Source organism: Saimiri boliviensis, chromosome 10 (assembly GCF_048565385.1).
Source record: "Saimiri boliviensis isolate mSaiBol1 chromosome 10, mSaiBol1.pri, whole genome shotgun sequence".
NCBI classification, from domain to species: Eukaryota; Metazoa; Chordata; class Mammalia; order Primates; family Cebidae; genus Saimiri; species Saimiri boliviensis.
Window position 1 is genome coordinate 88,354,931 of NC_133458.1, and position 13,996 is coordinate 88,368,926.

Consider the following 13,996-nt stretch of genomic DNA (forward strand, 5'->3'; position numbering starts at 1 on the left):
ATTTTCTTTGAACTCCTATGCCTGTGCTGCTGCCATTCCAGACTTTCATTTTTTGCGTTCAGTAATGAGTGGACATTTTTTTAGTTGAAGTGAAGGGTCTTATTAGCTGTGATTGACAGACATAATTATGACCTGCTTAGGAATGGTTAAAACGCTGGTATGAATTAATCACTCGATTTCAGTAATTTGTACTTATCACCCTGTCACATTTTAAAACAAAAAATTCATATTTACTTTTTAGACCCTGTGCCATGGTGGCCCCTGACATTGAGCTAATCTGTGAAATCATGTTAGTTGCTGAAGGTTTTGTGGATGCACGCTCATTAGCCCGAAAGTTCATTACATTGTACACACTTTGCAAGGAGCTCCTCTCCAAGCAGGTGAGGGATCATTTGTTATGTTTTCTTGGTTTTTATATACCACTGAAAAAGCTTTTGAAATATGGATTCTAGGTAATTCATTATTCAAATTACATTAGACATTAAAAAATATTTGTACGTTCTTTTTAAATTTCAGTAGTTGGATGGAACGGGTGTTTTTTGGTTACATGGATAAGTTCTTTAGTGGTAATTTCTGAAATCATGGTGCACCCATCACCTGAGGAGTGTACACTGTACCCAGTGTGTAGGCTTTTATCCCTCACCCACCTCCCATATTTTCTCCCAAGTCCCCGTAGGCCGTTCTATCATTCTTAGAACTTTTCAATCTCATAGCTGAGCTCCCACTTATAAGTGAGAACATGTGATATTTGGTTTTCTGTTCTTGAGTTACTTCACTTAGAATAATGGTCTCTGCCTCCATGCAGGTCGCTGCAAATGCCATTATTTCATTTCTTTTTATGATTGAGTAGTATTCCATGGTGTATATATACCACATTTTTCCATTTCCACTCATTGGTTGATGGACATTTAGGCTAGTCCATATTTTTGCAACTGCAAATTGTGCTGCTAGAAATAGGCTTGTGCAGGTGCCTTTTTCATTTAATCACCTCTTTTCCTCTGGGCAGATACCTAGTAGTGAGGTTGCTGGATCAAATGGAGATTCCTTTAAAAAACCTAAAACTTCCATTTGATCTGACATTAGAAATATTTTCTATAAATTTTGAAAAGCTTACTTTATCATTTTTATTTTTTTCTGAAATTAAATTTGAGACATTTGAGTTCTGATATTTTATTTGTATTAATACATTTTTTAATCAGTGAGCTATGTGATTTTCCTTAACTCTATCAATTTTGTAATTATAAATGGAATTTTATATTGCCTCCCTTTCTTCGTGAAAATGTTATTTTCTAGTACAATAGGGCAAGAGTGCTCATAAGAGTAAGGCAAGGCTCATTTTCTCAAGAATATCTCAAGGAATGTTAAAATTATTCTCATTTATTGGTAATTCTTTATTTAAAGGTAGGGCTGACTGTTTTTTTGTTCTTCTAAATGTTTTCTCTACAATTTCCTTATCTCTAAAATGGATCAAATTGACATACTCTCCACTCACCAATCATAAGCTTCTCATGGATTTATTGAAGTTGCTGATAAGCCACAGAAATTACATATAAGCATCAGTATTTTACAGTTCAGCCATATGGTCATTTTTGACTTTTGGTCTCTTGATAACATTTCATTAATTACTGGTGGTGTTATTCTGTCGCCAAAATGAAAGTATCATGCCAGTGCACTCCAGCCTGGGCAACAGAGCAAGACTCCATCTCAAAAAAAAAAAAAAAAAAAGAAGTATCAAAATACCCCAGTTAGACCACACAGTTACCTTATTGCCAGGTATTCATTTTAACTTGCTCATTGTTAGGGCACGGTATGGATGGACTATGACAGAAACTTATGTTGTCCTTGTGGTAACTGAATTTACATGGGGGGGTGGAATCATAATTTTTAACAGTTGTCTCTGGATAAGATTATGGGTGTTTTTTATTTTCCTTATTCTTACAATCTATTTTTTTAAATGAGCCTATTTTAATTAATTTTTTTTTAAATTAAAAAATTTTTTTTTGAGACAGAGTCTGACTCTTTTGCCAGAATGGAGTGCAGTGGCATGGTCTCAGCTCACTGCAATCTCTGCCTCCTGGTACTCTCCCAAGTAGTTGGGACTACAGATGTGCACCACCATACCCAGCTAATTTTTGTGTTTTTAGTAGAGATGAGGTTTCACCTTGTTGGCCAAGATGGTCTCAATTTCTTTACCTCATAATCCGCCTGCCTCAGCCTCCTACAGTGTTGATAACACAGGTGTGAGCCACCGCACCTCACCAAGCCTATTTTAATTTTCTAATGGTAAAAAGTCAGAAGAAAAACTGTAATATAGAGTCCAGGGAATATGGAGTTTCAACTATATCCATTTTCAGTAGTGACATTTAAACGTTTAGTGAGCATCTACTATATCTAAGTAATGTGCTTATTGCTGACCATGATGAATGGGTAAGATAAAAAAACAAGCACCCAGATTTCTGACTTTGAAGAATTTAAGTAATTCAGTTTACATGACATAAAAATTGGAAGACAGTGGAGAATGAAAAGATTGTTCGAGTTTTGAGGGAAGAAAGAAACCAGTATTTACTGAATGGGTACTATGTGTTATGTTACAAAACTGTCAAAAGAAGTTGACAAGTTTGTTTTTATTAGCCCTGTTACACAGATGACAAAACTGAGCAAAACAGTCCTGAGTCCATATAGTTAATAGGTGGTAAGGGCAAGATTTGACTTTTCTTTCTTATTCTGTCTGGGACACACCTGTAGCCAATTACAAGAGGAAGGTGTTGGGAGTACAGGCAGAACAAAGAAGGAAAGAGTTTGCTAACTGAGAAATGTTACAGATGAGATGAGCTGGAAAAAATCTGGCCAGGACAGAATAGCTGGGTTAGGAACACAATTCTTGGATATCTTTCTGTGCTCCAGAAATTAATTTGGGAAAATAGTAGACGTTTTTGGCTAATGGAATGATATAACGAAAATGATGAAGATAATTTTAGCAATTTGCATTGTTTAAATCAGGCATCCCAAACTTTTTACGCAGGGGGCCTGTTCACTGTCCCTCAGACCGTTGGAGGGCCACCACATACTGTGCTCCTCTCACTGACCACCAGTGAAAGAGGTGCCCCTTCCTGAAGTGCGGCGGGGGGCCAGATAAATGGCCTCAGGGGGCCGCATGTGGCCTGCGGGCTGTAGTTTGGGGACGCCTGGTTTAAATGTTTAGCAGAGGCACCAAGTACTCTGAAATCTGTGGTCCAGAATTTCTTCCGCATCCTCTCCTTTATTTGTCACTGCAATAACATAACCACCTCCCAGCTTGAAACTCTGGCTCTCAGAAATACCATTTGACACAGCAATACCATTACTGGGTATATACCTAAAGGTTTATAAATCACTCTACTGTAAAGACACATGTACACGTATGTTTTTTGGAGCACTGTTCACAATAGCAAAGACTTGGAACCAGTCCAAATGCCCATCAATGATAGACTGTATAAAGAAAATGTGGCACATAGACATCATGAAATGCTATGCAGCCATAAAAAAGGGTGAGTTCATGTCCTTTGCAGGGACATAGAAGGAGATGGAAACCATCCTTCTCAGCACACTAACACAAGAACAGAAAACCAAACACCATCTATTCTGACTCTGTCTATTGAACGAGAACACATGAACATAGGGAGGGGAACATCACACACCAGGGCCTGTCAGGGTTGTGGGGGACTAGGGGAGGGATAGCATTAGGAGAAATACCTGATGTAGAGGACAGGTTGAGGGTACAGCAAACCACCGTGGTACATGTATATCTATGTAAAAACCTGCACGTTCTGCACGTGTATCCCAGAGCTTAAAGTATGAAAAAGAAAAGACTGGTTCTTCTTCCTTTTCCTCTTCAAGCCTCATCCTACTCCATCAGTGGCTTTCAAATGATTTTTTACTCTTTTTTGTTTGTTGTTTTGTTTTGAGACAGGGTTTCACTTTGTTACCCAGACTGGAGTGCAGCGACGTGATCGTGGCTGGCTGCAGCCTCAACCTCCCTGGTTCAAGCAATCTTCCCACCTCAGCCTCCTAAGTAACTGAGACTTTAGGCATGCACCATCACACCCGGCTAATTTTTGTATTTCTTGCAGGGATGAGATTTTCTCCATTTTTCCCAGGCTGGTCTGGAACTCCTGGGCTGAAGCAATCCACCACCTCAGCCTCCCAAAGTGCTGAGGTTACAGGCATGAGCAACCACACCCAGCCACTTTTTACTCTTATTTGCATCATACCCTGGTAGTTTACATTTCATTCTATTTTATTACAGACAAAAATGATGGTCGAGACCTACTAAATTGATTTTATTATCCACTAATGGAGTAAATGGGATATTTACACGTGTAATATTGTTTCAGTGCCCACACAAAAATTTGTATTCACATTAACTCACTTTACTCCTACAACCACTTATAAAGTAGGTGGGTGCTTTTATCTGCCTTTTTGTAGCTGATGATTCTGAGGCTCTGGGAGGTAAAGTGTTTTTGCCACAGACACAGCTGAGAGACATTTGAGAGACGGGTTGTTACTATGTAGGTTGTAGGTGGACAGCAAAAGAGAGAAGGCCATTCCGGTGTAAGCAGTTGGTTCATTCGGGATACCTTTACAGAGCATCTGCCCTGTGCCGTACACTCTGCTAGGCCCGAGAGGACGGTGAATATGGGAAATAAGTTTATCTTGAGAAAAAGCCAGAAGGAAAAATGTAATTGGACCCAGGGAGCATGGAGTTGGAATTGTATCCAATCTCAGAAGTGATATTCTGAGATCCTCCAGGAACTCATAGCCTGTGGGAGGAATCTTCATTAGGGATAATATTGAAGTCACAAAATAATATAGCTGAATCTTCATGACACGGTTTTTATTATATTATGTGCTAGCATCTAGGCCGGTGTCGGAATGATTAGGAAGTGGAGTAATTAGGGCCATTAGGGATTGAAGTCTGGGAAGAGGTAGAATATCAGGGCCCTTGGCGAAAGCAGCTTAGCTGGAGAAATAAGCTTCAGGTTGAAGGTGAAGACATGGAATTTGCTGAGCTACCGCATTAGCCTGTCTATTGAGAGACTCCAGCGAGGGAGGAGGATGGAGCCTTGCGCAAATGCTGCAGTTAAGTGCTACAGAAAGGAGAGACTTGCTGACAGGGGCGGAAAAAACGGGTGAAAGAAACAGGACAACACTATGGGGACACGGTTTTTTACAATTTCAAAGAGGAGAAGAAAATGGTATTTTGAATCATTAAAGTGTATATTTATGTGAACGGCTTTCTTTAAACTTTTAGCTCTTACCTCTGGAATGAGAATTCTATTCCCTCAGTTTTTGAGAAAATCAACTTATGTTTTGATTTTAGGATCATTATGATTGGGGACTTCGTGCTATTAAATCTGTCTTGGTTGTGGCTGGCTCTCTGAAACGAGGAGATAGAAACAGACCTGAAGATCAGGTACTGCAATGCTAATAGGATTTTGCTGAGTGAGTAACTGGCCAGTTTCACAGAAGTGAAAGTGTATGCCTGGATGGTAGGGTGTGCATAGCACAACTTTTAACAAGTATAACATCTATTAATGCAAGCAATTTGAGGAGTGGTGCTACTTACAAGAGGTCACAAGTGTTTTTGAGTACAAAGAAAGGAATCTGGAAAAGAAAATGTGATTGTAAAGTACTTTTGAAATATCAGCCACAAAAAGTATTTTGGCAGTTAGGTAATTCAGTAATCACTGATTTCCTCTGAGGAACATTTAAGAAATCTGATTGAGTTGGGATATTAATCCTGGAAAGTCAGTGAAGACATAATGGGAGAAAGTACATCCATTTCGTGAGATGTAAGATGGGCATGCAGAATGAAACAGGAAGGGTAATTTCCTAACACCAGTGAAATGCTTGATTGGTTGGTCAGAGCTACTAGAGAAATGTTCTGCTCTCCTTCCTGGAAAGAAATGATAACACGTCATGCATTTTTCCCTCTTAAATAAGTAGTGAGAGCAATGTATATGCACTATCAGTCCATTTCCACTGCTATAAAGAACTCCCTGATAGTGGGTAATTTATAAAGAGGTTGAGTTGACTCACAGTTCCACAGGCTTAACAGAAAGCCTGATTGGGAGAACTCAGGAAACTGACCATCATGGAGGAAGGCAAGGGGGAAGCCTGGAACTTCTTCACATGGTGGCAGGAGAGAGAGGGAGAGAGTGAAGGGGAAAGTGCCACACGCTTTTAACCCATCAGATCTCCTGAGAACTCATTATCACAAGAACAGCAAGGAGGGAATCCGCCCCATGATCCAGTCACCTCCCACTAGGCTCTCCTCCAATTTGACATGAGATTTGGGTGGGGACACAAATCCAAACCATGTCAATATGTATCACCATGTGTATGTGCAGTATGACCTGAGACATAGCAAAACAACAACAACAAACCTTGATCTACTCTTTTTTTTTTAAATGAGGGCTATTTATCATGTGATTTTCTACTTTTCTTTGCCAATATTTTTCTCTTTTCCTCTTAGTCATAATTTAGTACTAGGTGAAGATTTTCTTTCATTTATTTGTTCTCTTGCTTTTTTATTTTTGTTGAAATGCTTAGCTCCTTCTGTGAAAGTTATCCTGATGTTTGAGTTACTGGTTTTAAAATCTTTGGCTTTCAGCCAAGATAGATAAACCGCAGAAAAACTAAAAATGTTTAAGATTTTCATTCTTAAATTCTCAGAGTACTGTGGACAAAATGATCTGATGGGTTTGATTAAATTCTGGAATTTGAAGATTCAAGAAAGAATGCCCTTAGATTCTGCCTGAAGATCAAAACAGATCATTGGCAGGGAAGGAAAAGGCCTCCTTGCTGTTCTTACTCTAAGCATTGTCCATTGTATAAGTTCACCCTTTTCATGTTCTGATATGCCAATTTTAGACATTTAACCTCCCTATTACTAGAATGCCATCTTAATGGAGAACAGTGTCAATATCTCATGCTTCCCATATTAGGATTAAAAATAACAAACATCTTTAGTTATTTAGGTGTTTGTTAGACCTTGTATTGGGTTTGTATAAAATGTTTTTTTCCTAGGTACTCATGAGAGCATTAAGGGATTTCAATATGCCTAAAATAGTGACTGACGACATCCCAGTGTTTCTGGGCTTGGTCAGTGACCTGTTTCCAGCCCTCGATGTGCCCCGGAGGAGGAAGCTGCACTTCGAACAGATGGTCAGGCAGTCTACCCTGGAGCTCCGCCTGCAGCCTGAAGAGAGCTTCATCCTAAAAGTAAAAGGAGCATTTGCTTTTCATGGCAGCTATTGGGATTGTCAGTGGAAGTAACCGTGGCTAATTGATACTAAAGCAAGATGTTAACTTGTACCCTAACCTTCATAGGATCTCACTATATTCTTTCAAGCATTTTCATATGGCAGTATTAAGTCAACGTTAGTAAGTATTTTAGTAGCCTCACTCTATAAGGTGAAAACATAGATATAATTGTCACGGGTTTTAAATGTAAGCATACTTTTAATTAGGTTACAAAAGTTGGTTCTTGGAGACATACGCTAAAAATTTACTCTGTTCTTTCCTCCTTTTTAGAGAATATTGGATGTAAAATTATTAGTGCATGCTTTTAATGAGGGAAGAATGACAACATGTATGAGAATAACTTAGGTAGATATCTGACATATGAAAAGCTTGGGCATACTAATATTCAACTTGAATTCAGTGAATGCATGGACATGAGACACTATATACATTATCCATTTTACATATTTTATAGGAAATCATTACTCAGTTGTATAGGGTGATTAGCTATTTACAAGTGTTTGTTCAAACCTTCATGGAGAGTTAATGATTTTTGTAAATAACCCCTGCCATATGCTGAGTACTGCATAAATCATGGTTTAACTTCAGTCTCATCCCTGTGGTCTACGTGGGGAATCCAGGAGAAACTATAACTTTGCACTTATGGTCTATTTGAACTTTCTCTGAACGTGCTGTTGTCAGTAGGGGCTGGCTTGGGTGTAAGGAAAGAAGATTTGGGCAAAAAATGGGTAGGTTATCTTTTTGTCACCAACTCATTAAAGGAAACCAGTGACCAGCTGTTTGCTCTGCAGGTTGTCCAGCTTGAGGAACTGTTGGCTGTGCGGCACTCCGTTTTTGTGGTTGGAAATGCAGGCACAGGAAAGAGTGAGGTACAGTAAATTGCCTATTAGCTCTCAGCCATAGAAAGAACATTTGTTGTCATTGTGGTTTGGTCTGTTTGCAATGCTGCTCAAAAGAATTCCCCTCCATGAAGCCCACCATAATTTTGGTTCAGAATCTGAGACTATAATCTTGCTGCTTGATGAATTAACATTCTTTTTCTTGATATTGGTTGGGGGATGGAGAATGAGAAGCAAATAAAGCATTGCATTCACATAGGAAAAGCAAGCCAAGATGAAGATTGAGATTTCCACATGAGATGTTTAGCTTCAGATACAGGCATTCTGATGGACGCCCTCCTACCTTACACACCTTTCAATACATTTATACTTGGATTCTTTTATCAAAGATAAACGTATTAAGAGACTGTGGAGCTGGGCGCGGTCGCTCAAGCCTATAATCCCAGCACTTTGGGAGGCTGAGGCGGGTGGATCACGAGGTCAACAGATCGAGACCATCCTGGTCAACATGGTGAAACCCCATCTCTACTAAAAATACAAAAAAAAATTAGCTGGGCATGGTGGTGCGTGCCTGTAATCCCAGCTACTCAGGAGGCTGAGGCAGGAGAATTGCCTGAACTCAGGAGGCGGAGGTTGCGGTTTGAGCCGAGATCGCGCCATTGCACTCCAGCCTGGGTAAAAGAGTGAAACTCCGTCTCAAAAAAAAAAAAAAAAAAAAAAAAAAGACTGTGGAATAAAGATACCTGGCTGGAGGATTTGATTGGCTGTAGCCGCATTTATCATACCTATTTTCTTTTCCAAGTCATTCTTGACTTTCCTCCCCATATCATTAAGAAAAACCCAAATATTTTCCTTCAGTACTCCCTGAGAAATGCAACCCTCTATATGGCCAAACAAAACTTAAAAATAAAAGGAAGTGGCAAAAACCACATTTTTGAAGTACCTATTATGTGCTGTGCTAGGTACACTGTGTATGATTTATTCTGCACAACAGTGATATACTATGGGTATTATTATCCCCGTTTTTAGTTCACTGCTTGATTTTGTTTTGTCTTACTGACAGTCCTGGCAACATACTTATTTTCTTGGTTGGCAGACGGTATATGCAGAACTGCATGCATTTTAATTCAGGATGCTTGGGTATAAACATACTTGGTAGCCAACAACTAAAAATAATCAGACTGAGCATGTGAGATTTTACTGCATGGCAGTATATGGAACTTGCTAGTATTTAGATCAGAGCCCAAAGTGGAAAAATTGTAAGAAAAACAATCTCTGTATAGAGATTTTTCTAGTGAAGCATATGATAAATGAAATATTAAAGTACATAACTGATAGACCTGTAATTATTTTGTTAGAGTAAGTTACAGATGTAGGCCACAGTTCAAGGAAGGATAATTCTATACTTTTCAGTAGATTAATGGTTTCTAAAAATATAAGCTTAATATTCATAAGGCCATTTACCTTCTTTGATCTAGTCTTCACCAGTTCTGTTGCATTCAACATCTATGTAAGCCAAGATACCCAGAGTACTGCAGCTTAGGGTGACATTCTTTAGCATCTTACCATTTCAAAGTGTTTGCCAATTGAAAAAGTTCTTCAAAACCCCTCTGAGTAGGTCAGCATGATAAATACCTAAGACAAAAGTCACCGCTTTTCAAAGAGAGCAAACGGGAGAGTTAGGGCAGATATTTGAGTTAAAAGTATCAATTAGTTCATGAGACATACACTGAGCACCTGTTCTGTGAGTTCTCATTGTCAAGCCTTTTCCTTCATTATCTGGATCAGGGTTTCTCAGCCTCAGCACTGTTGACATTCTGGACTGGATAGCTCCACTGTAAGGGTGTATCCTGTGCACTGAAAGATATTTAGCATCCTCCCTGGCCTGCATCTACTAGATGCCGAGAAGCCCTTTCCCACTTCTTCCCCCAAGTCAATACAGTCTCTTTCTGAGAACCACTGCTCCAAGTCACTGGGTCTCAAAGCATGGCCAGACCAGCATCATTGGCATCAGTGATACCTTGTTGGAACTGCACATTGCTGACCCCACCTCAGACCTACTGAAATAGAAGCTCTGGGATTGGGCCCAGCAATCTGTATTTTCCTGCCCTCCAAACAATTCTGATATGGGCTACATTTTGAGAAAAACCAATCTTGCTGATGCAGGCAGGGTAGATTTTATAATCAACATGAATGCTTATTTATGTATGGCCCTGCACTTTGCACACATGGTTAAAAATCTCAAATGAAGAAGTGACTTCCTTTAGTCTAAATGGTTCAAAGAATCCAGTGAGCTGATTCTGTCTCGCTGAGCATTTGTAAGATGAAGCTTTTCAAGATGGTTGTGGAAATGCACATATGTGCAGTTTTCCCGTCTCAATCTTAGCGCACACAGAACATCTAGGAACATATAATGAATAAGAAAAACCTTTCAGAAATCTTTTACTTTCTCTTTGCCTCACGTTAGTATTAATTTATTTGCTGCTTCTTCCCCTCAGATTTTGAGAACACTGAACCAAACATATGTTAACATGAAACAGAAGCCGGTTTGGAATGACTTAAACCCTAAAGCTGTGACAACAGATGAACTCTTTGGTTTCATACATCATGTTACCCGAGAATGGAAAGATGGTAAGTAGTATTTCCTCTTTAGAAGCGCTAAAGTTTTCTTTTTTTCTATCCAGAGAGCCATTTTTCAGTATGAGCCAATTTTAGTCATAGTCACAGATTTACTGTTTATATGTTGGCATTATTGGAAATGTAGCAGATGACAACAGCATTTATAATGTATAAATTGAAACTAGATTTGAATAAGTACTTGATTTGCATTTAGCAGAATTGCACTCAGAGCTGTTGTATTTCATCCCATGTCAATTATGTCAGGGCTCCCTGTAAATCAGGAGCGAAGTCGACGTGAATGCCTCAGGGAATGTCTCTAAAGTACCTGATACAAGACACTGACTGAAGTTCAGGCAGGCGTAATTCCAGGTGCCGGGGACAAAAGTCAGTAGGGCATGTTTCCTTCCCTGAAAGTATTTGTAAACAAACGGGTCCCTTTGTGACAATCTGTTATGACTTCCTATTACAATAAGTGCACTAACCTTGGCATCATTCTTGAGGCCTCTCTTCCACTCACACCCTACATCCAACCTCACAGCAAATCCTATAGGCTTCACCTTTAAAATGTATGTGAATTCCGATTCTTCTCACCTTCTCCATAGATACCACATTAGTTGAAGCCACCATCTTGTCTCACCTGTACTACAGCAGCTGGGCACCTCCTCCTGCTGTTTTCCTTGCAGTTCACTGGACCTACAGCAGACAGAAGGCTTCAAATGTTACTTCTCTGCTTTTGATTGATAGTGGTTCCAATCACCTTTAGAATCCAACCTTTTCCATGGCTTATAAGGCTCTATGTGATTGGATCCCTGTCCGTCCCCAAATCCCACCATCGCTGACTTCATTTCCCACCACTTACTATATAATCCATTCATTTTGACCTCATTGCTGTTCCTTGAACTTGATCCTGTCACGGGGCCCCAGCTCTTCATGTTCCTGCCATCAGCAACACTCTTCTGGATGCCTGCATCACTTGCTCCCTTATCTTATTTCAGCATCTGGTCAAATGTCACATCAGAAAGGACTTCTCTGATGGCGGATCTAAGGTAGAAATGTAAATCAAAATCACAATGAGATAGCATCTCACACCAGTCAGAAAAACTATTATTAAAAAGTCGAATGATGCTGGTGAGGCTGTGGAGAAAAGGGACTGCTTGTAGACTTGGTGAGAATGTAAATAAGTTCAGTCACTATGGGAGGCAGTTTGAAGCCTTCTCAAATAATGTAAGACAGAACTACCATTTAACCCAGCAATCCCATTACTGGGTATATACCTAAAGGAAAGTAAATTGTTCTACCAAGAAGACACATGCGCTCATATGTTCCTTGCAGCACTATTCACAATAGCAAAGACATGGAATCAACCTGAGTGCCCATGAGTGGTGGATTAGATAAAGAAAACATGGTACATATGCACCATGGAATACTGCGTAGCCATAAAAAAGAACAAAATCATGTCCTTTGCAGCAACATGGATGTAGCTGGAGGCCATTATCCTAAATGAATTAATGCAGAGACAGAAAACCAAATGCTGCATGTTCTCATTTATTAGTGGGAGCTAAACACTGGGTACGTGTGGACTTACAGATGGAAACCATTGACACAGAGGCCCACTAGAGGTGGGAGGGAAGGAAAGGGGCAGGGGATGAAAAACTACCTGTTGGGTACTATGCTCATTACCTGAACCATGGCACCATTTGATCCCAAACCCCAGTGCCACACAGTATACCCATGCAACAAACCTGCGCGCATGTCATCTGAACCTAAAACAAAAGTTGAAATTTTAAAAAGAATAGTAAAGCAGGACACCCTTCATCATTCTCTCTCCTGTCCTCTTGTGAGCACTCCATTTTCTGTGGGACATCTTTTACTGTCTCAGCCTAGCTTCTGTCTTTTTTTAAAGAACTGTGGCAGGGAGAGGACCGTATCTGTTGAGGCAGAAAAACTTGGAAACGGTTCAAACTATTAGAAAAGCTTGCTAGCTGCTTTGTGAAACATGGTGGCAGGTTCCATTAGATATTGTTACTTTTGACACAAAATGCTTCACAAAGTAAACATTCTACATACATGCATCAAAACAGTTTTACTCACAATGCTATTAGATATGCTAGAGCTTGAAAAATTAACAACTGTTAAATATGTCACATAAAGTACACAATGCTCAGATATGTAATCATGGCAAAAGGGACTGTAGATGTAAAATGGTTTTGTGTATACATCCTGTTAAGGAATGATGTGTTATACCCCAATGAGCACATTCCTGTAAGAGACATACAGTGCTTCTGAGTGCTTTAGCTTCAGAATTCTGCCCTTGAAAATTGTTATAGCAAAATGGAGAAAGGTGAAATAAACAAATATTTGATCTAAAATGGATACTTAACATACATGTGTGAAGAAGGATTGTGTCTTCACTTGGTGTAAGTTTTAAGTTTTATGTACATTAACCTCTGTAAATCCCCACAGCTGTTCGTGACAGAAGGTTTTGTCATCTCTGTCTGGCATATGGGGAAGCTCAGTCGTGGGAGTTCCTTCTCAGGGAGGTGAAGCTTGCACACTGGTAAATAACAGAGCTGGATTTGGAAACCATGTGTGGCTCAAAAGGTGTTCCACACTGCCCACAAGAAAGCGGCAGCAAACTCACTTTTTTTAGTTAGTAAAAGAGCTTCCAAGATGAGTGATACCAATCTATGGTAGAAGTAAACAGCACTCAACTACATTCTATATTAGGATTGTTTACTCTTACTTTATAGGTCTCTTCTCGTTCATTCTGCGAGAACAAGCAAATCTTAAGCATGATGGACCGAAATGGATAGTCCTGGATGGAGATATTGATCCCATGTGGATTGAATCACTCAATACTGTAATGGATGATAACAAGGTGAATCAAACTTCAGTCCTAAACCTTCAGTATAACATCCCGAGTGTATTAAGAGTTCCATTCACTTGTTGATGTTAATACTGGTTTTTGCTCATTAACCTGGTATTCTTTATATAATTACCATTTTGGTAAGTGCTGCTTTCCTGATAATATTCTTAATTTCACCATTAAAGAATTTCAAGGAACGTAATCTCTTTGTTTCTTTGAATTCAGCCACCTTTACTGAGATTTCGCAGATACAAATCTAAGAATTTAGTTTACACATCTTAGCATTACCACTTTCTAAGAGGTAGGCATAAATTATTATATAGTTAGATAGATAGATAGACAGATAGATACAGAGTCTCGCTGGAGT

At 39.4% G+C, this 13,996-nt stretch overlaps 1 protein-coding gene across 1 annotated transcript in view; it reads left to right on the top strand.

The window, feature by feature from the left end:
• Positions 1-13,996, top strand: part of DNAH11 (dynein axonemal heavy chain 11) — a 396,587-nt gene that overhangs the window by 194,508 nt on the left and 188,083 nt on the right. Inside the window, exons 36-41 of the mRNA XM_074379604.1 lie at positions 242-380; positions 5,360-5,452; positions 7,069-7,263; positions 8,097-8,174; positions 10,643-10,775; positions 13,514-13,641. Of these exons, the coding sequence (XP_074235705.1) occupies positions 242-380; positions 5,360-5,452; positions 7,069-7,263; positions 8,097-8,174; positions 10,643-10,775; positions 13,514-13,641 (766 nt within the window). The remainder of the gene's footprint in view (positions 1-241; positions 381-5,359; positions 5,453-7,068; positions 7,264-8,096; positions 8,175-10,642; positions 10,776-13,513; positions 13,642-13,996) is intronic.